Consider the following 23,919-nt stretch of genomic DNA (forward strand, 5'->3'; position numbering starts at 1 on the left):
TTTAAATTAGTCGAAAGGTTAATCGACCTATACGCGCCCCCTTGTAAGTTTACTTATTAAGGACTGGTGCGTTAACAGTACACTTATCAAAATCACTTTGTCCTCATTGGATCTTCATAATACACCTCTTACAGTATGTTGTGCAACAGTTCCGGTCCATTTAAGTTACATGTCTGGAGCTTCTAGTTGGGCTATGCCTCCAATCCCCTACAAATAACTAGTCAAAACTGACCACAAGATTACCAGGGTCTTCCGAACAGTCAATCAATCAATCATCCTGATTTGTATTGTGTGCCAATCACCCAGAGGGTATCCAGGCTCTGGGTCCAGGCTGCTCAGGGGTCTCAGTTGAACAGCTGGGTCTTGAGTCACGTTCTGAATTCCTGGAGGGAGAGAGATGTCCTCAGGTGGACGGGGAGGCTGTTCCAGGATTTTGTGTATGGTCTCATGGATCCCACTGCTGGGCCTACTGGGTGAAGAGGGAGAGGGGAACACAAATAGTAAACAGGGCAATAGAGAGGTTCAGGTATAATGCTTATTTGGGTCAAGCGAAGGATACAAGATGTTGCTTTCTAAACAAACAACGTTATATGCCACAGCTGATGATTACTGTGATATGGGTGAGGGTGTATCACAGGAGCAAATGAACAGTTTACAAACTATAGAACTTAAAGATGTTTCCACTAGTGCAAGGGGTGTAAACGGACAAGTGAGGACAAAAGCACAACACAGTTTGGTGACACCTGGATAGATTTTGACACAATGACTTTTAAAATTAAGCGAACTGGACAGAGGAAATTGTTAAACTGGAGCTCAGGTTTAGTTATTCACTTTGCAATTTATGAGTGGGCACATTTAGATTGTTGTTTTCGAAGTAAGAGTGTAGAGCTATGGTGACTAGGTTGATGGTGCTGCCTTTGCATAGTGCAAGTTTTGTGGCAACAAAACATAATGAAAGTGCAGAAATTAAGTCTTCAAAAGCATCTGAAAAATTTAGATTTTTCATTAACTTTTTACCAAAAATGTTTCTTCAAGTTAGAATTAATTTTCATTGCGAAAGCGTTTTTAAATTAAACATTATTGGGGTGTATTTTCTTCACCATGACAGAACCCCCTACGAAACAGGGAATAAGCATCTGATCTAGAATACGCCTCTTGACCCCCATCTTCACAGCCAATCATGGAATCAGACATGGAAATGTGGATTCCAAATCAGAATATGTAACTTTATCCATGAAGTGCTTAAGGACAGTCACACATACTAATCTGAAGGGGAGAGGGGGTTTGTGCCAGACCTGCCACCAATCAATAAGGCAATAAGATGAGTGCACGTCATTCAGTCACTCAGTTGCAAATAGACATACAGTCAAAATTTCTCTAGACAGCTATCATGTTTTTAAGTGTTCGATTGTGTTTATTACAGTGAAGACTAGTAAAACATAAGGCCTCTTGAATACCAATGTACATTGTACTGGCACGGCTTATTAGCATATTTAGTATTGAAAAAAGGAATAATTTTATGCGAGAAACGTAAGCCTGCACTTTGGAATGGTTGGCAGACGTTTCGAACGTCTCTGCTAATGTGCAAAACATGTAAATAAATTTACCGGCAAAGCATTTACTCTAATTGCAGTTTAATTTATTAAACAAAAAACAAATGACCTGGGAACCGAGTTTCAACCCAACATTTTTATGCACATAAACCAAACAAGAAAGTCGGTATTTTGCTACAAAACTGAATGCATTATACCATTCCTTTTCAATTGCATAACAACATGAAAACGTTTATGTAAACGATTTTGTTTTCGCAGTTCAGGACATGCAGGAAAAAGTATTGAGCAAAACATAAATTGATATTAGTAATGACTTGACATGTAGGAAAGGTATCTAGCAGTGTTCACAGCAATTGAACATCTTTGTTAGTGTTCTCCTCATTTTCAACAAGAATGTCGTCGAAATAAAGATCTGCCATACGTAAAATTTGCTGCACAGCATGAAGTATCAAGATGTCAGTTTCGTCATCAAGTTCCAACTCGAAGGAGTAATTTTTAACAGGCAAAACACACGAAACAGGAATTCCAAGGCGAGCTGCAGCTGTATGTATCTATAGGAAATGAAGACATTGTTCTTAGGAAAATAAACTACTTATCTTCGAATCCGTAACGTCAAGTGAATGAAAGCTTTTCTAAGTAAAGACACATTTTAAGTAAGTTACTGAGTAAACATTGAAATAAACATATAATGGCAAAATAAGTTCATTATTTACCAATCTGCACTTGCGCAAAAGGGGGATGAGACAGACAATTTAAGCACGCAAAAATTCGCAGACAAAACGTTCTGCACTATCGCAATCCGAATTGGAAACAAGTAACACAAGAGCATAATTTATGAAATCTGGGTTCCGTTTCGGCCAAAGGTGTGTCAGGTTCACAGCCCACATAGAGGGATGAGCAATGATTTGACTTCCTCTTACACTCCGATCTACACAAATCCCAGTCTACTACAGGAATTTCACAGGTGAAAGCAGATTGCTGACAAGAAATAGATATGCAGCTTTCCCACCATGAATTTCATTTTTAACCTTAAGTGTAAACTAATTAAACGTTTTATTAAATGCTTCACTGCTTCTAAATACTGTAAATATCGGGCAATAGGATCACCCAATGTAATTATATTTCATTTCAATATATCAACCTCTGAAGAAAGAAACGATGACCTGGCCTGCCAGAAACGGAACGCGTTACCCACTGCTCACACAGATGGACAGCAGTGTGCATCGTGAAAACTGCACAATAAAACACACTGCAACTAAATAAGGAGTAAAGGACAGCTTTAATAGAACAGTTCTGGTAACACTAAAAACAACCTTGGCATAAAGCCTAACAAAACTAATTCATGACCTCACTAATAGATAACAAATCCACCTAACCCCACCCCGCCCTCTAATAAAATCCATTGTTCTTTCCCATAACACCTTGACAAAACCAGAACCCCGGTGCCCTAGTGTCCACTTCTTGTTGTTCCCCTTGCCCCTCCATCCCTTTGGATCTTCTCAATATCCTTGCCGTCTCATCATGGTGTTTCCATACCCCCTCCCAACCACTGATATTTCTCTCCTCTCAGCCAGCCAGGAAAACCCAAAGGCGTTTACCTGCCCCACCACAACACCTAAAGAATCACTGATCCCACAAACTTTCACCTAACAGCTCTGCAATCTTAATCCTCACCTCTGATGTAAAACTCATTCCCCAAAAACGATAGATGCACACCATCCTGCCTGTATGATGCATCCGTATGCACAATTTCATAATGTTGCAACACTGAAATACCCCGTTGTCTACAGAAACCCCTCATTTCACTATTGACCTTTTTCTGCTGTTTCTCAATCCCCTCAAAATTCTGAGCACCTCTCCAAAATCTCCAGTTTCATAGCTTTCAAAAAACCTATCCCTGACAACTGTCATTTTTGCTCAAATACAAAACTAACAAATCGGGACAACACCCACTTGCTAATCTTGCTGAAAGAATGGCTAAAAGCTCACCCCATCTCATTCTGCTCTTTCCCACCCAAGAAACCGTAACCCTTCCACCATCAAAACCCAACTGTCTCCCAAAAGTCCATAAATCCGCCTGTTTAGCCGCCCAACGGATGAATGAATGCCCAAACCCATATTGCCTAATAACTCAGAGACTCGAAAAGCCCCATGGTATAACCATGACATGCACAAAGATAAGAAAGCTACCTACCAATCAGAGTAACAAACCTGATCCAGTACACACAAAATGTCTTGCAGCATAAACCTAGAACTGGGACACCTACGATCCAAACGGACACCCCTTTCACTTGCCCAGCCCGCCACCAACCTCCCACAAATTTCCCCTTTCAAAGGATTATAGCCCCAAAAATACTTACTAACAAACAGAAGACACACCCGCAAGTTTACCTGAGATTGTTACTGCTGTGAGCCCCTTATCTATTTGAGTCATTATGAAACACACCGCATCCTCCCTTCTAAACTAAATCACATGGGGACACTCTGTTCTTCTTACTTCCCTGACTCAGCCCAATTAACTCAGCCCAAGCCCTGTAATAAGACTTAAAGGTAGAAGGAGCAATAGATTGACAAATCAAATGTAATAGCCTCACATTCCTAGATCCCAAAGCACCACTGGCATTGGCGTATTCATCAAATCCGCTCCCGGCGCTAGTCCACGGAACCTCTGCCACTGCGAACGAGACAGCACATCAGCGATGTCATTATTCACTCCAGGCACATAACAAGTCTTGAACAAAATATTAAATTTCAATAAAGCAGGAACACCCACAATAACCTCAAATCGTTCTCATCCTCCGCTTTTTGAGAATTGAACAGATACACCACCATCTGGTTATCAACATTAAAAACAACTGGACAGGTTCCTCAGGACTTCTCCCCACAAAGCAAGAGCAACTACTAGCGGAAAAAACTCCAAAGTGGCAATGATATGGTGTTCTGCCCTCTAGCCTTCATGCCACTGTTCAGCCGCCCTATGGCCATCCCAAAAAACACCAAAGCCATGCGCACCTGCAGCATCAGAATAAATCTGCACATGCCAATACAATTTGTCCTCATCCACCGACAGCATGCTCACTCCATTGAAACTCTTCAAAATACAGATCTACATCCTTAAGTCTCCTTTAATAAGCCAAATTCTGTGATGTGGCAAAATTGCCCCTCTCACTGCAAAACCGAGTTGCCTGCAAAAGGCTCTCCCAACTCTTACAACCCGGCAAGCACAATTCAAATGGCCCAACAAAGCCTGCACCTGGTGCACCTCCAACTTATCTTTGTAGACAGCTTCCTCCAACAAAGCAATCAATCTTTGCACCTTTTCCACTGGTAAACAAACTTCCAACTTCTCTGAGTCCAGTTCAATCCCAAGCAAAGTAATGGTAGTAGCTATATCTTCAGTCTTTTCAAAAGCCAAAGGCACTCCTATCTCCATCATACAGTCATGAAAATCCACAAGACCATTTGCACATACATTTGAACTTGCGTTGCCCACCAAAAAGAAATCATCTAAGTAGTGAGTAACGTTTCTGAAACCTGTCTTCTGTTGAAAAAAACACTGCAAAAACAAATGAAAGCTACAAATAAAGAACAAGATTCCAAACAACCCATTGGCAACATTCTATCAACAAATATCATGTTATCAAATTGCATACCCAACAATGAAAAATCCTCAGGATGGACTGGCAACAATCTAAAAGCAGACTCAATATCTAGCTTACCCATCAACGCATTCCTACCACACCATTTAACTACGCAAATTGCTTTGTCAACTGGCGAGTAATGGACCATAGAATCATCCTGTACAATGAAGTAATTGACTGATTACCCCAAAAGCCATGATAGGTGAAGAATCAATTGAAACTCACCCGGCTGTTTCTTCTCAACCACTCCCAATGGTGAAATAGATTAGAAAAAGGCCAAACATCAAAAGGACCCACTGTTCTGCCTGCCTTCAATTCTTTCACAAATTTCCCCTTCACAACATCAGGCCTTTCACATGCTGACTTCAAATTTTTTGCCCATCTGCGCACTCTCGGACCTTGATAACGCAGCCTGAAACCTTCTGCAAAACCCCAATATAACAGCGTCACCTCTTCACTCTTCGGATAAAACTATAGCCAATAAAACAAAATCTCCAATCCCACCACTTGCTGAAATTGTCCCCTTCCTCTATCGCCCATCCTGCCTCCATTTGCCTGCCAACCCCACTGCATTCCCCCAAAGCACTGAACCAGGGGATGCTTACCTCCACAATGGGAGCAGTCATGTCTAAATTTGCACTGTAATCTCATGCATGATCTTCTGTTAAATGACCAGCACGAACCATTCTGGGGGAATGACCCTCAAACCGAACTACCTCACCCCTTGGGTGGGACAACCCTGAACGGTGTTATAAGGGACCGGAAGACCACTAGCTGTATGAAGTGCCGGGCATTTTGTAAGTGCATAACCATTGCATCCAAAGCTCGTTGTCAATATCGCCCCACTCATCTGAAATATTGCCACCGAGCCCTAAATTCTTCATCATATCTAAACCAACCAAAACTTCCATAATCCATTTAGGCCCACCGCACAACATCCATGTACTTAAAAAGAGAAACACATCACTCAGGCTGCGTCTCACAATAAACACTAGCAAAAATAAAAAATGCTGATGTCCAGTTCTCAACTGTAGTAGGAACTCTCTGTCTCCTAGATAATTACCATTCCTCCTCCTTAGAACCTTCCTTTGCTTGTACCTCTCTATGCAATAACTTAAAAAACATCCAGAAACTCACCTTTGCATACTTTCTCCTTCTTAGCTTGGGTAAGATGCGCCCCCAAAGGCATCAACACCCCCATTTGTGGTAATTTCTTATTTTGCACTCTAACCCCAACCGCAACATCCTTACTTTCACTCATCGTATGAGAATCCACCTCTCTCTCTGCCACTTTACCATCATCTTTTTGTACAGTGGCAATGTTTTTATCTTTTAACCGTTGATCATCTCCACTACCCCTGTCAAACAAGCTCCGCATACCTTTTTCTGGTGGCGCCACCGGACTATTCCCCACCGCTACTGAAACCAAACAAACCACTTTTGTATTACCACTCCCCTGCCCACAAAATGGAATCTTCTTGTTCTCACCTTTCTGAAGAAATCCACCAGCATTAATTAGACTATCCATTTTGAGTGTCCGATTGCACTGAATCGACATGGGCGCAGGAAGCCCTTATAAAACACCAACACTTCTCTCCCTGTTCGAATTAGCACTTCCCTTCCCTTTTTGTGTTTCCTGAATAAATCTGTTTGTCCTTTCCTCCTGAATTTCACCTTCTTCTAGCTCCTGTTCATACTCATAATCCAAACTTTCATCATGAATAGGAATATGTGTATCAAATTGTAAATCGTGGGCATTTCAATAATTCAACAGGCCACTCCCTAGAAGTCAGATGGCTCGCTCCAGACACCACTCTCTCTTTCGCCTGATGTCCTGAAGGTGCCCTGACCTTCACGTTACTGCAAAACTGGACCTCTTCTCCACTGCTGACATCTGCTAGGCTGAAAACCCAGGGGCACAAACCCCCAGAGCAATGTGACACCCCATCTGTGCTAACTCAGCCGCCCTGTGCTGTGACTCTAAACCTTCATTCTGCACATTAAACTCCTGTACCTGCTGTAAATCAATATTATTCACATCACCCCCAAATGCATGCTGAACTGGACAAACCTGCCCTGGAACATCCGATGGAACCATTCTCTCCAGCTCTACATGCCATCTCTGTATTTTCTTTATCATAGGACTGACCAAACGGTGTATAACTTGCAGGTCAGGATGAACCACCTTTTGTGTTTGCTGAAACTGCGTAGCAAATGCCACTCGCGACATGCTTGTTTTTGCAGGTAACGTAACTTCATCACCCGAGTCCGAAATTTATTTTTAGTTGTGTTTTCACTTTGTTTGTGTGCCGCATAAATACTTTACACAATGCCTCTAGGTTAAGTCTGACAGCTTTAGTAACAAGCTAACACAGTGATAAGCGCAGGTTAATTTAGTGACTTTCTGTGGTTTACCGTATCAACGACTGTGGTGTTGGCCAAGTGAGACTTCCATACCTTGTAACCAATAACCCGATTTCCCATAATTGAGAACAAAGGTTTTGCTTCTCCAGGTCTCCGTTTACACTTACCTATTAATGGGCAGATGTCATCCTGGTCCCTTTTCAGTTAATGAAGTTCATGAGTTCATGAGTCTTCCCTAACTGTCCTTCCTGAGGTGAAAGAAATCACACACCTCAGACATAGGTCTTCATGTCAAAAGGCCCAAGTCCTTGTTTCTGCTCTGGGAGCAGTTTTCCACACCTCATTAAGGAAAAAGCACTGACAGGGCAGCTGCTAGCAAAGTAATGCTAACTAGCCGGCTGGAGGTTTAGGTAGACAAAGTGTAACTTTCTAAAAGTAAATTTTCCTGAATACTTAGTGAAAATGCAACTTTGCAAGTGAATTGGATGTTTACTAAACATTAAAAATTGGCATTCCAGTAGCATGTCTCAAATCAGAGCTAGCAGCATTATTATTCTATCTATATTTTAGGTTCCTCTAAGGATTAGCTACAGCTCAGTAAAGTGAAAAACCTTTTGGGGGCTAGCCACATTATTTACATACCAACATTTAATTTCTGCATGTACCACTTTTACCTACTTGCTACCCTTCCTTGCATACTACAAGGCCTACTTTGAGGCGACGTATGTAATATTTAAAAGTAGGGTTCTCTCATCAAAAATGGTTATTTTGGTAAGTTCACCTGCAGTTTTAAAGGCTGCAGCAGTTAGGCTACATAAGTACACCTGAAACCATGTTATCCTTGCAGTCCACAGGTCACTTTTAACTTTACAAGTTACTGTTTTATTCTCTTGCATTATATACTGCGGCCTGACTGTAACATTAAATATTTCGTTAGGGGGATTAGCCAATTTTATAATTTTTAAGGGTCAGGGCACAACCACTATTAACAGTCCCTAAACAGGGATCCCATGGCGTTTGAAAACATATCCATTTCATTCTCATTGATACCACACGCACAAACTGCACTAAAAAAGATACTTCAACTAAAAAATGTTTTATTTCAACGTCATATTCAGTTGCTTAGCACATCTGGACTAATCACACAGAACATCATAACATTGGCCCAAATGAATGTTACAAACAATGCGAATAAAATTAATTTTTTTACAATAGTTAAAATGTCATCTAAAGGGGAGCATGGCCGACAAGATGGGCGTTTGGTCATACTGAGCCAGTCTCCTGACCCACTATTGGCATCCGCAAGAATCCTCCCTACCCTGACAAGGCCCAGAAGCCCCAGATAGCTAGCATCAAATGGCTGCAACAGCGGGGCATGGCTTGGGAGAGGGGGGGATTTGACCTGCGGGCGGCTGATTGCCGGCCCTAGTTGACGGAAGCTGCTGAGGCCTAGTCCACACATGTGTGAGACAAGCATATCTGCACAGAGTGACTGCCCCGCAGGAGAAAGAGTTGGCGCGATCTCATCTAAGCACTGAAGCAGGCTGGCAAGTCAACCAGAGCTTCTGGGGGAGGGTCTGAGCTCTCAGCAGCTCATGAGAGGGATTGCTGGACCACTCGGTTGGACGAGGGCTACACCTTCACCATGCTGTCGGAGAACATCAGGAACATGGCAGGCCTTCACCTGAGGCAGTCCTGCACCTGCAACTGGGTCTGTCGGGGACACCAAACCGCCCCTTGGGGCTGCTTGTGAGCCGACGGACACTCAGGATGGCTGGAGGCCCCAGAAATTGGCAGCCAAACGATGAACAAAGTCACAGGTGGATCTGTGGGCTGACTGCAGAAGGACTGGATCCTTGGTGCTGCTGTGCAAGAGCAGCTTGATTTGGCACAATATCCTCTTCTGCACAGCAGGAACAGTGGACCATGTGAACCAAGAGGTGGGGGTGCAGACAATTGCCCTTTGCCCTGCCTTTCCCCGATTAAGATAACCTTGCTTTCAGCTGACCTCACAGTAGCCCTGCGCTAGTGGCATTCCCTGATTACTATCGGGGTTTGGAGATGCACAGCAGAGCCTCTGGGACCACAGCTGCATGAAAAGTGCCTAAGACAGCCAGAACACTCCCAGCATCTTGTGAGGCAGAGGAGGCCTGACCCGCTGGTGGACATGAATGGTGAACTGGTCGCTGGCAGCCTGAGCCCCTGGTGGTGGTCAGCCTAACTGATCTCACCCGGGTGGCTCCCTTTCAGTCCCACCGCACGGATACTCACGCAATGGCACCCTGGTGGCAACGAAGAGGTGCACCTGCGGCCCTAGTCCCTTCCGCTTTGCCAGCCCCCCCAACAAAACGAGGCTGAGAGTAGGTCAGAAGACACCTGAAGAAGTGCCAGTGTGGCCACCGGTGAGACAATGAACTAAGCTGGCAAGGTGAGAGGGGCGGGCACAGAGGGCCCAGCTGTGCCAGTGACACCGCAGCTGTCAATTGTGTTCTTGAGGAGAAAGACTTTGCATGATTGAACGCTCCACAGCCCACAAGCCACTCATGCCCAGCAAGCAAGGATTTGTGTATGGACCTCTTTGGTGGAAAAATTCTGCTTGCTCCCCTTATTACCCCATAGAGATTCGTAGGAGGGACACTGCATTCAGAAGGCTGCTGCATTCTTCCTTCATAGTGGCAAGAAAAGGGACAGAACAGAGGGAATCCCCCACTGGCCCTGAGTTGGCCTAACTGCACCTCTATAAATCAGGTGTTGTCGCTGACCCTAAGAGTACACACTACTCCCGTGGATCACGATTGTCCGATTACAAAATGCCCACATGACTCAACCGGCTACCATAGATCAGTTTGTTGCATGGAGTCCTAGGGGTAGCATGCAGATGAAGGACTGGGAAGCCCTGCAGTCACTGCAGGGTCCCTGGGGTGCACAAATCCTTGTGGCCATTGAAGCCTCTAGCAAAGTGGTACAAAATTAAATTGAAGCAACAGAGCTAGATGGAAACTTATTTTACGCAGCAGTCTAGAAATGATCAGAGAGTTCAGGTGAAACAGAGAAGCACGTAAGCGTCCTCCAGTCAGAAATGTGGACTCTTAAAACTAAGGTAATGGAATTGGAGATCCAGATGCGGAAACTGGAACTCCACGCAGAAGATACTGAGGGGAGAGCCTGGAGATGCAACCTGCGATTCAGGGGATTCCCAGAAAAGGTGGAGGGTACCACACCAGAACTGTTCCTAGAGGACTAGATTAAGACACAGCTCCCGGATATGAGTTTGTCCCAATTTTTTGTGGTGGAAAGGGCCCACAGGTCACTGGCACCTCCTTCGGCTCTAGGGGGTACCCCCAGAACTATTATTGCAAAAATACTTAACTACAGAGATCGAGAGACCATACTACAGGGGGTATGCAGAAGGGGAGACCCCACCTTTGACAATCATGTGATCCAGATATTCCCAGACTATACTAGATCAGTACAGCAACAGACAACAGGGTAAAACAGAAATTGAGAGCAATGGACGTCCAGTATATGCTGTTGAACCCTCTCAACTCAAAGTGATGCACGATGACTGCACACACTTTTTCACAACACCGGAGGATGCATGGGATTGGCTGGAGATTCGTGCCGATGGGAGAATTGAGTCGAGAAGCCGAAGGAGTGCCAGGAGTGGTTCTGGGGGTGCCCAGGGTGGAACAACAAGATGCAGAAGACATAGCAGACAAAGGAGATGCTCGGACTCTGGGAGTCAGGTGGTGGTATGGGAAGGATGGCATACTGGACTTATAACAGCAGCGACAGGAATGTGAACAAGCCAGGGCATTGGTAGAGACAGTGACGTCAGTGGAATCAGTTGGGAGCAGTTCAAGTCAGATGGAGGACTCACCACACACTAATGCCGAGCTACCATGACAACTACTTCACCCTTGAAGCTACATTTTGACATGGTGGAAATTACTAAAGGAACACAGTTGATATTGTATTCAGTATGACCGGTGCTCCGATAGCAAATGGGATACTGGGTGTAGCTGGCCTCTGTAAGGAGACAATACTTATTGGGTCAGACCTTTAGTATTATGACTGCCCTTCAAATTATCCAGAGACTCATTAGTGAATGGATGTTTATGGGATCTGGCTCCTGGGTGGGGACCCACTGTGGAATGGGACAGCACGCACAAGTTGGACTGCAGGCCTGTACCCCTCCTTCCCTATAACCTTGGTGTACATGATGTCTCTCTATCTCTCAGTAGAGTGATTGCAACAGCGAGTAAATAGTTGCTGGAGTGAGTGAATGTAAGAGTGTCAGTGGACTGGATGTAGGGATACCACATGAGCTGACCTACGCCCAGGCTCTGCAGTCTCTGGCCCGATTTCACGTTTTGCCCTTGGACAACAACATCAGTGTAGACTCTACATCTTCAAACTTGTTAATGCAGCGCCCCCCCAGTTGAAAAATAAAAATCATTGGGCCCCCCCTCAGAATTTTTCACAATTATTTTAGAAAGATGGCAATGTTTAAATAGGTCTAAACCTATCTAAACATTGCGTTAAGTACTGTTACCTTTTTAAAACTGCAATAACATGCTTCTGCTTAAAACAAAGGCATGTTATCTGTATAATATTTCTTTTGGCCAGAGTTTGGCACCCCCCCTGGGATCACCTGAGGCCCCCCAAGGGGGGCCCGCCCCCCAGTTTGAAGACCTCTGGTGTAGAGAGTGATTGCTTAGTTACGTTGCATGTGGGTTCTAGTAGCAGCCCCTCTAGGCAGTTGATGGGTTCCATTTAATGGGACATTGTCTCGTACGCCGACGACACCCAGCTGATTCTCTCCCTCACCAAGGACCCAGGCACCGCCAAATCCAATCTCCATGAAGGAATGAAGACTGTTGCCAACTGGATGGAGAACAGTCGCCTAAAACTGAACTCGGACAAGACGGAGGTCCTCATCCTCGGCCCCATCCCCTCTGCCTGGGACGACTCCTGGTGGCTGACCACTCTGGGAGCCGCTCCCACACCTACCAACCACGTACACAACCTGGGCTTCATCCTAGACTCATCGCTCTCCATGACCCAGCAAGTCAACGCCATCTCATCCTCCTGCTTCAACACCCTCTGCATGCTCCGCAAGATCTACAGATGGATCCCCCCGAAACCAGAAGGACGGTCACCCAGGCCCTCGTCAGCAGCAGACTGAACTACGGCAATGCTCTCTAAGCGAGAACCATAGCCATCCTCCAGAAAAGACTACAACGCATATAGAACGCCTCCGCACGCCTCATCCTCGACATCCCCCGCCGCAGCCACATCACAGCCCACCTGAAAGACCTACACTGGCTCCCCGTCAACAAGAGGATCACCTTCAAGCTCCTCACTCACGCCCACAAAGCATTCCACAATGGCGGACCAGCATATCTCAAAGAACAACTCTCCTTCTACACCCCAAACCGACAGCTCCGATCCACCGCCTTCGCCCTCGCCACCGCCCCTCGCTCCACAGGACAACAGCAGGCCACAAATCATTTTCTTACCTCGCCGCCAAGACCTGGAACACCCTCCCCGTCCACTTACAGCAGACCAAGTACCTGCTGACCTTCAGGAGACACCTCAAGACCAGGCTGTTCGAGCAGTAGCAGCGCCCTCACCTCCACCTCCCCCTAGCGCCTTGAGACCCTTGCAGGTGAGTAGCACGCTCTACAAATGTATTGATTGATTGACTGAATGGGGAGACACAAGTTAGGTACAGGAGTGGAAGGGCGGTTATGTTATTTAGATAAGTGTTGTTTTCAGGAGTGCCATCAGAGCTCGTGGTGGGGGGAGTGGGGTGGAAAGCAAGAGGTGCCTTGGTACTGTCTAAGTTGCAATTACCTGATTACTAGCTCTACTCAAATTCTCACGTGGAACATGAGGGGTTTACGCACATTCATAAAATATTACAGGACACACACATACTTGAGACACACGGGGACCCATATAGCTATGTTACAGGAGATGCATTTAACTGAGGGAGAAGCACAGAAATTACATAAGAAGTGGAGGGGACAGTTGTACTTGTCGACTTACTCCTTTTATGCTGGAGGGGTGTTTATATGTGTGATCCCTGGGTGCCCGTTCCAACAGCTTAGTCATACGGCAGATATTGAGGGAAGATACATACTAATACATGGCCACCTAGACAGAGATGTGGTCTGCCTCCTTAATGTCTACGCACCAAATACGACAAAGGGGATTTTTTCACAGCCTTAATGGGGGAACTCTTTCATTATGTAGACATGCCCAATGTATGGTGGGGGGGGGGGGGGACTTTAACTGACTCCTAGATGGTACACTGGACAGACCCCCACTAAGATTATGCACTAAGCCCAACATGACTGCCAGTTTGACCGAGACTATGAATAGGCTACAGTGTAGGGATGTATGGCAAGACCTCCACCCACTGACTACTGAGTTTTCCTATTACTCCCCTACATACAATGGAGACAGCAGATTAGATTGATTCCTTATCACTATGGACGGGGTCCTGAACATCAAGGGGATAGGATACCAAGTCCGAGTTCCTGTCAGATTATACCCCCACTCCTTCTGGACTCTACATTGGGCAGACAGAGACCTTGAGTGCTGCTCTGGAGCCTCAGACCAGAATCCCTAGGGGACTCAGAGTTTGAAGTGGACGTACAACTAGCCAAACAGACCTACTTTGAAACCAACTGGGCCTCCACAGAAATGCGGGGTACAGAATGGGGTGCATGTAAAGTAGTGATCAAGGGGTGTGCCTTGGGAAAATATATGGTACATGGAGGTGTTGGAAAATGGGTTATTGGTAGGGCAGGTAGGTACCTACACCTAGCAACAAGCCACTAAGCTCCACATAGGTACAGTTAGGTCTCAGTAAATTAATCCCAGCTCTACCCTTGGTAGCTTGGCATCGAGCGTCAAGGCTTAATTTAGGAGACAAAGTGTAAAGCATTCAAATATCACAAAACAGTAATTAAATAAAACACATGAAACAGTTTAAAAATCCAAAACCAATTTATAAAAATAGCTTATATTTTTATCTTTAAAATGACACAAAAACGATTAAAATCGGTTCAGGGGAACCGGAGATATTAATTTTTAAAGTATTATTATTTTCTAGCGCTTAGAAACAAAAAGCGCCAATCGGGTCATCTGGTTGCACCAGGACCGGGGCAAAGTCAAACTTTCAGGCCGACCGCGATGGAGCCCTGCTCGGCTACAAGTCGCGGGAGGCCTCGGTTAAAAAGTTACCTTCTGACTTAGTCTTTATTTTGAAGTTTTTCTTCACCGGGACGAACCTGCCAGTTGAATCCGACCTCCTGGAGCCCTTGTCCGGATACGCGAAGTCGGTTTCCTCGGTGGTGATTTTTACCTTCGGACTTAGTCGTTTTTTCGAGATGAAAATCCTTCGACCGGGGTAAACCTGGATCTTGATCCGACGTCCATGGAGCCCTTCTCGGATACGATGGCTGGGAGGTCCCGGTCAACTTTTTACGTTCGGACTTAGTCTCTTTTTTGGATGTTTTTCTTTACCGGGACGAACCACGAAGTCAGGCCGGGTCGCGGTTGAGGCAAGCCGGCTAGAATTTCCGCGGCGGGTCGGTCCCTCTCTGGAGCTTTTTTCCAAAAATTCTCAAATCTTTTCCAAACTTCTGGGGCTTCACCCAGATGTTCTTTTAAGGTTCTTTTGGGGTCCACAGCTCACCCCAAGGGTCCAGAAGTTCTGTGATGGTCCTTGGGGGGTGCGGACTTCAACTCCCAGAATGCACCTGGCGCAAACTCCTTTTTGGCCACTGGACAGTGGTCAGCTGGTCGCTTTCTTCAGGAGTTGGTGCAGGGGACTCTGGTTTAGCAATTTTTCACCTGTAGCAAACAGGGAGTCCCTCCTTGAACCAGTTGAAGCCAGGCAAAGTCCTTCTTGTGGTGAAGCCCAAGTGTGCAGCTGGTGCAGTCCTTCTGAGTGCAGGTTCCAGGTGCAGGCCAGGGGTCCAGCAGGGCAGTCCTTCTTCTTCTTTAGTTCCTTTCTTGTTGAATTCTGGAGGGGATCTGAGGTGTGGGTGCAGGTCTGCCAGTTTTATCCTTGCTCCTGGGTGAAAAGCAGGGGGGCCCTGGTTCTCCAATCAGGGACAGGGTCGTCCCCCTGTGATGACCACTTCCTGGGAAGTGTGGCAAAAATCCATCCCAGAAGGCAACAGTCTCTAAAAATCCAACATGGATGAATCTGATTTTTGGAGGTTACATCTGGCTGAGCCCACCCACTGGTGTGGCTAAAAATCATAAACACACTCCTCTCCTGCCCTCTCCTAATCTAATCAAGGGGGCACCTAGCTGTCTGGGGTTGCAGGATGTGGGGGTGTTGCTGGGTGCTGCAAATGTCCTTCTCTGCCTTTGAAGACCAGTTTGGCAGCCCTCCCCCTTCCTGCCTCACCATCTGCTGAGGGGAGATTCTCTCCCCCAAGCACATTCCTTTGTGTGAAGCCTGGCCACTTCACACCTCATCAAGGCAGCCTGGCAGAAGCTGCTGCAGGCTGGCCAATCAGAGCACAGCAGCAAAAACAATGCAGAGCTGAAATTGGCAACTTTTGAGGTAAAGTCTAAACTTTTTACCTGAACTAGTTATATTAAATCCAACAACTGGAAGTTGTAGGATTTATTACAACAATTAATTTGATACCAAATTCTTGGTATGCAACATTTAAGGAGACTTTAAAATTTAAAATAAAGTCTGCCCATTCTAGCCTATGAAGGCCATTTACTTCAATGAGGGAAAAACGAATTTGGCTGTTTTTACCTCACCAGGGCTTATAAATCTATTTTTATAAAGTCCCTGCTTATAGTTACATGGCACCCAGCCCTAGGGGCACATAGGGCACACCTTAGGGATGACTTATATGTAAAAATAAGGTAGTTTAAGACTTTGGAAGTACCTTTAATTCCAAAGTCGAATTTGCATATAACTTTAATTTAAAAGCAGCCAGCAAGGCAGGCTTGCTTTTAAAATGACACTGGGCACCTCAGCAATGCACTTAGGTGTGCACCACCTATGCTGTGGTCCCTAAACCTACATGCCCTACCATATACTAGGGACTTATAGGTAGGTTAACTTAGCCACTTATAATTAGCCTAATTTGCATATCCATTTTACACAGAGCACAGGCCCTGGGACTGGTTAGCAGTACCCAGGGCACCTTTAAAGTCAGGAAAACACCAGCAAAAAGTGGAAAATGGGGGCAAAAAGTTATGGGGCCTCTGCAATCAGCCCTGTTTTCTCACAGGAGGAAACTCAAAGGTGAATTTCAGGAGGCAGAAGTCCAATTGAACAGGTCAGGGTGCAGTGGAGGATGACTTAGCAGATCTGAGACCATACCGGCGAGTGGCAGAGATTTGAGATAGCTTGGACTGACGTATGTCGGGACTTTCAACATGCTGCACACACAAGGGGACTGGCCTGGTTAGTAAAACACAAGAGGCCGCCGCCTGTGATACTCTCTCTGACCAGGGCTGATGGAAGGGCGATGGTAGGTCAGTCAGCAATCAACCTAGCACTATGGGGCCATTTGTTAGATGTGTACAGGAAGCCTGTGGGAGACAGGATTCATTCAACAAAAACACTCCTGGAGAAAATTGTGGTCCTATGCCTGACGGCAGATGGAGGAATTAAAGTCAGCTCTACAGGACATGGCAAGGGGGAGGTCCCCAGGGACCGACAGCCTTCGGGTAGAGTTTTACCAGGTGTACTCTGCCAATCTCTTTCTGAAACTCCTGGATACCTTCCAAGAAGATAAAGTGGCCAGAAGTTTACCCAAACATATGCAGGAGGCGATTTAATTTATGCTCCTGAAGCCCGGCAGAGACCCTTGCGATCCGGGATCTTATAGGCCTTTGTCTATGCTTTATGTCGATGTTAAGCTGTTGGCAAAGGTCCTGGCCACGCAACTACAATGGGTGATATCCAGACTGGTCAATGCTGATCAGTGTAGGTTTATGTTTATGCCGGGTAGGGAAACTCACATGAATCTTAGGAGAGTCACCCACGTTATGCATGCCACTAAAGATACGAGGGCGGAAGCTGCCTTGGTAGTTCTAGATATAGAAAAAGCTTTTGATACTTTATCCCAGGCATATTGTACACTGCCCCCACAGCATGGTATGCACCGGCCAGGTAGTGTCGGTGCCGTTTGACATTGAGAGAGACATAAGACAGGGACTGGCCTCATGTCTGCAGGAAGTCTTACCAAACGTAGGTCTCCCCTGGACCGAGTCATTTTCAATACCTGGAGATTCAGGTGTCGACTGACTAGCCCCTGCAATACAAGCTAAATATGGGCCAAATGCTGCAAGGCTTCACTTAGTCCGGGGAGTTCTGGAAGACCCTCCTGCTCTCGGTCATGAGCCAAATGTCCACTAGTAAAATGGTACTACTCCATGTGTTATGCAGAATTCCTTTTACATGTTGCCAACATCACTGTTTTGGCAACTCAATGGATTACTAGTGTCACTGAGCTGGGCTGATAAATGCAACAGGGTAAAATTAGAGACAATGAGGTTGGCTCAGGGCTCAGGAGGAGGGAGGTTAAGGGCTACCTGACCTCCAATTGTACTACATGGGGGGACTACTCCAATACCCACGGCATTGTGGTGTGAAAAGGGACCCAAGTGGGAGAAGAAGTTATTGGAGAGATTGGAGCCTCCCACTGAGCTACCCAAACTGTTGATGAGAGGGTGTATAACCCCAACTGGTACAGTGTTCATAGTATCACGAGTGGCACAGGCATGAAAGCTGTCTGCGACGAAAGATATAAGACACGCACCATACCCAAAAAATACTCTCGCTCTGGTGGCTGAATCCCTTTTTGAGACTGACGGACTTAATGGATATAACGCCTTGGATCAAAGGCAACTGTCAAATAGCAGGGGACCTATACATGAATAACACATTCATAACATTAGGTCTGGCTGGTGGGCCTCATCTCCCAACTTTATGCAGCCTTAAAGGGAGAGAGACAAATATATATCACCTTTGTTGGGCCAAGGACCTAGATTCCCCATTAAAAAAATACTGAGTGAAGGACAGCTAGGGCACAAGCGTGTGACACATCCAGCAATGCCAGGTTCAAATTAACAGAACTCTATTATCTACACAAGGCCTACCTGACTCCACAGCAGGATATACTCTATGAGCACTATTGAGTGCCCATGGTGTGGTATGTCCCCTGCTGGATCTGTACACATTAGGTTGAGATGCAGGATATTGCTGCTTTACTGGAAGAAAGTTACAGAATCTGTGACCTGAATAACAGGGGTCGGTAAGACCCAGTCAATTTGGCATTGCCTCCTGGGCCTTCTGCTGCTTCCCAGGGAAGGCTGCAAAATGAATGATACATTTGCACTCGTAGGCCTGGTACTGGCCAGATGCCTCATAGCCATTCATTGGACACGGGCAGCACCCCTGCACTTGCCATCTGTTGAAGGAGAAGGGATATACTGGAATGGGTAACAGCAGAAGGGATACTTCTTCAAAGGGTCCGCATGGATGAACACGTGGAAAGAGATCTTGTGAAGTGGGAGAAGATGGTGGATCACACAAGATGACACAGAGATTTCAGTACAGGGGACCCCCTGAGCAGGCGTAAACTCTTTCACCACCCACACAACAGATCCAAAGGCAACCAACTGCAGTCAACAGGTGACTCCTCTTGGAGCAGTATGCAGCAGGAGTGGAGCGGTGTGTACCTTTATAATGACCATGTAGACAAGTCATGTGATGACAAGTTTACCTGTGGACCCCCCTATTCATGGTTATATATTGTATACTTGACAAAAAGTCTGGGAAGGGATACTACCCTTGCCCGTAACCCCCAGCCCCTATGTACAAACTCATCTGTACCCCCACACTTCAACAACATGATACATTGTATTTCATGACATGCAGAACATTAGAGCTATTGTATGGAATTTCTACCTGTTGACTTGTTTTATTGATTAAAATGTCAATAAATATAATTAAACAAAATGTAATTAAATAGCTGACACCCAAAAACCTATCTCTACGTGCCACACTAAGGGAACATGAAGTAGTATCACTTGCATCTAGAGTTTCTTAGAGAGAATCCACACACTGCATACCTCTCTACAGCTGGAAGCTGCAAATATAGTAGTTGGGTAGGCAGTGTTCCCTGCGAAAGGCAACCATGCATCACATCAACTGTTCTCCTTCTGGGCTTGGCTAGATGTCAGCTTTCAGTAGAACTTACGATGCAGCAGCATCTCTAGCAATCAAGACCTTCTCTGGCAGTATCTTGCGTGATAATCTGGGGTGAAGGATCTCTCTTGACTTATGGCCAAGCGCAGCATTTTTACACTGTATCTAATAAAAAAAAAGGGAATTTCCAAAATAATTTACGGAATGTCCAATATAACCTATGTGCTAGTCTAAGACACATCCTTCTAAACAAATAAGATAAAAACAAGTCAATTCAGAATACACTGTTTGGCTATTGTTCTTGTCTGACTTTGAAATAGAGATAGCATGGCACTTGTCCGAGACTGATGTTGCATCAGTTGTCATTATCTGCATGACTTGACACTTTCACGGGTTCTTTGAAAGATAAGAACAGACATCTGCATCAAAGGTAGGCATAATGATGATTCTGCAAAAATAAAGAAAATTGAGTCTAGACCTGCCCCAGATGGAGTTAGGTCTTATGGTATTTATGTCAACCCCATTCACCTGCTTGGCCGCAGCTCATCCTTGGACCATGGAATTGCACTCCTGGTTATGGTGGATCTTAGCGAACCATCAAACTGTAGCATTTTTTATATCTGGCTTGGAGACTCCTGGAACCTCTTCCTCATTCAGTATTTACTTGCCCACTGCATGCTCCAGGGTTGTTCCACCAACTTCTTTACTCTTGCTCCATCTCAACAATCATCTTTGGTGTCTCTCCTCCTTTTCGGAGTCTCCTTCACTTTGGCTTCTCTTCTGACTGTAGAATATCCTACCCCTCAATGTGATGCCTTCTGGTTGTTCCCGGTTTTCATTTACTCGCCTAAACAAGTGTATTTGCAGTCTTTGCACCCCCAGCTATCCTGTGTGCTTGTAGAACGAAGCCCTGTAGCACCGAGTATACTTTTTTTTCTTTACAAAAATAAATCCTGGCACGGATCCTGCATTTGCCCTTGACCTCCTTGACCACACCAAAGTGACATCCTACTTGTCCTTGGTTATGAGACATGGGTTGTCACCACTGATTTTACCAATGCTGTCAATGTTATTTATGTTGTTGTGTGTGACATTTGTGTACGGTCTGGAGCAGTGCTTTAGGGTCAGTCATAGCCGTATCAGTCCCTGAATACTGAATCAAGTTTGGTATAAATCTATTCAGCATTGTTTTCTGCAGTGGAGAGCAAAATTCTGTGCAGGAGCTTAATTAAAAAGAATAACTTATTTGACCTCTCCTAAACTTTCTTCTGTAGACAGACCTGCATGAAACTGAGCATGCCAAAGTGTTGCCAATTTTGCTGGGGATGGTCAAAGTTTTTTTCTGATTACTCAAATGGCACCGAAATTATTAGCTATCCAAAAATGCTTTATTAATGGAAAATGCTGTGGAGCCATATCAACACAACAGGAGGAACAACCATCAACATCTTCGCCCAGATGGAGGGTCACAGATCCTCCCACCCATTGTAAAATTTTAAACAAATTTGGATTTTGCTATTGGGTTTGTATGTCCTGAGGCTGGCTCTAGGCTAGTTCTTATAGCCAACTCTCAATATGCACAGAATTTGCATCACTAAATAAAGAATAACTTACTGAAAATCAAGTCATTGGTTCTATTTTTTTCGCAAGGTGGGTAATGGCAAAAATGGTTCCACCATCAACAGGTTTAAAAAAATGTGAGATTCCCAAAAATGTTAACAAAATTTCAGTCCTCAATTTGTCTTTCAAAGTCGGGAAATAGTCTGTCATCATGGATTCAGACCACAAAAAGAATCCAATACCATAGGTACATTTTGTGTTTTCTGAATCTCTTCTTGTAGGGGAAGGGATGGCAAGGTTTATGTACAAATGGAGGCAAACTTCATCAGATCTTTGGGTGCTAAACACCGTTTGGCATGTTATCAAATACAGTTTTATTCACAACTAGTCCAATTTTTCTTCCCACGACAACTACAATTCGCTCTGAAAAAATCAGCTTTGGTATGTTAGCAAGTTACTTAATGGCTTCAGGAAGGATCACTGGTGCTAGTCCTGCTCCATTTTTTGAGTTCTCTATGTATGTTTTTTTTTGTTCTAAAGGAAGGTAGGACAATACGTGCTGTAATACACATGAGAAATTACAATTACTTTGTTGTCTGCCATCACTTCAAAATGGAGACAGATTTATATCTAGGAGATTCCCTCCTTCCGTGGGAGGGCCAGCTAGATTAGATTTCAAACACCCATACCTCTTGGTTCCTATTCATGTTCAGGACAGGAGATGTCTTCAGTTTCATTCCCTATTCGGCCTAGTATCAACCCCTTGGTTCTTCATTAAGGCAGGCTTAACTTAGAAGGCAATGAGTAAAGTATTTGGGCAACACTCACATGGAGCAATACAATGATAACACCACAAAAAGACTCCATACAGATTTAGAAAAATAGGTAGTTTTTTATCTGACAAAAATATCACAAAACAATACAAATGCAATTGATATAAGAATGATTCACGCTTTTGCAGTGCTCTGGCTAAGTTACGGAACTCAAGTAATGCAGAAAGGATTAAGATTAGCTTGTGCGTCTCTCAGTAACAATACAGTAAATTCTTCAGCTGTGTTTGGCTCAGGGGAGCAGTTAGTTTGATTAGGTAAGCACTGAAGAGAAATGCTGCTTTGGGTTGCACAGAGAAAGGCTGTCTAGCCCGTAGTCATTACAGTCACTGGAGTTTGTTGAGCAACAGACCACTTTGGGTGTCAATGCACAATGCAGGTGCAATGGGGAGAGAGAGAAGGCGGCACAGGATGTGGTGAAGCGATGACTGCCAGAGGAGCAGTATGCTCCCGTAGGGTGATCCAGCACCTCAATCCATTTATATTGGCAGAAAGGCCACTGCTACTGACAAGTGCACTGCACACTGCTCCTTGTCTTCCTGCCAAGTGTGAAGCCTCAAAGTGGTCCCTGGTTTTGCCAAATGTTTGCTGTGAGATCCAGCTAGAGATCAAGAGCAACTGTTAGAACTGAGGTCTCTGGCTGTCAAGAGTATGCACCCTGTGCAAGCAGGAACCCCCACTTTAGTAACGGTAAGCTTGATACACACTTAGAGATAACCTGTGCTCACCCTCTGGTAGTTTGGCACAGAGAAGTCAGGCTTATATAAACGGGCAAAGTGTAATGTATTTGTGCAACACACATACAGTAATACAATAAAAACGCCACAAAAGTACTTCACACAGTGTTAGAATAATGGATATTGTTAAGATGAAAACAAAATCAAAACAAAAAACTTCAATATGTAGAACTGGAGTTATGAATTGTAGAGGAATAAATAAAAAAGTAGTGCTCATAAGTCAATGGGCCTTCGGGGTTACTTGAGGTTGTGCTAGAGAGGGGTAAATCCAAAGTGCAGGCTGACCATGATAGAGGACAGGCCGGCTAGAGGATCCACACAGGGCCCAATTAAAAAGTACCTTGAATAGAGGAAGCGCCAACATTTAAGACTAACTAAATGGAGCCGAGGAGCCGATGTGTCGCTTTCAATCGATATGATGTAGGCAGCACTGCAGAAGGATGGGGCAACTAGCAAGTCATTGAAGTCACTCAGGGTTCAGGTGAGATGGGCCCAGTACTTCAACAGGGCAGGTAACCACAGCAGAAAGAAGTTCTTCCAGGGCAGGAGCTCAGCAGAGTGGCAATCCTTGTAGCAGAGCCCCCATTGCTCCTGGCAGAGTTCATCAAAGGTCTAGTAGCATACTGTCTTGGTATGGTCGTAAGCCCACTATGTATACCCAGTTGTACTTTTGAAGTGGGAAGAACGTCAAAGCAGGCCCTTGAAGGGCACGTGTCCCCATTTCTTCTCAACCCTAGCTCCAGACCATTAGTAGGGGATAATAAGCCCTTTGTGTGGGACAGAGGACACTGCCTATTGAAGTGTGTCAGCTCCCCCTCCCTCTCACTGCCCAGAAAGAGCTAGAAGAATGCAGATGAGTTCTCTTTCACAACCACTGTTCCAGTGTTTGTGGCTGTCTAGAGAGAATGCACAAAGTGTAGGTGTCACCCACCCCAGAAGTGTATTGGAAACAGGCTGCTATGCACGCAGAGCAGAGAAATGTCCACTTTCCCAAAGTGGTGTTTATAAGTTGTAAAAGAACAATGT

The 23,919-nt window shown here is 45.1% G+C and overlaps 1 protein-coding gene across 3 annotated transcripts in view; it reads right to left on the reverse strand.

The window, feature by feature from the left end:
* Positions 1-1,617: 1,617 nt before the first annotated feature.
* Positions 1,618-23,919, reverse strand: part of LOC138293162 (interferon-induced protein 44-like) — a 302,295-nt gene continuing 279,993 nt past the window's right edge. For 2 of the 3 annotated variants that reach the window (XM_069232220.1, XM_069232221.1), the window contains exon 8: positions 1,671-2,104. In XM_069232220.1, the coding sequence (XP_069088321.1) occupies positions 1,898-2,104 (207 nt within the window). In that variant the 3' untranslated portion in view covers positions 1,671-1,897. Of the gene's footprint in view, positions 2,105-23,919 lie in introns of all 3 variants that reach the window. The other variant, XM_069232222.1, reaches the window with a different exon arrangement.

This window comes from Pleurodeles waltl, chromosome 4_2, assembly GCF_031143425.1.
Source record: "Pleurodeles waltl isolate 20211129_DDA chromosome 4_2, aPleWal1.hap1.20221129, whole genome shotgun sequence".
Classification (NCBI taxonomy): domain Eukaryota; kingdom Metazoa; phylum Chordata; class Amphibia; order Caudata; family Salamandridae; genus Pleurodeles; species Pleurodeles waltl.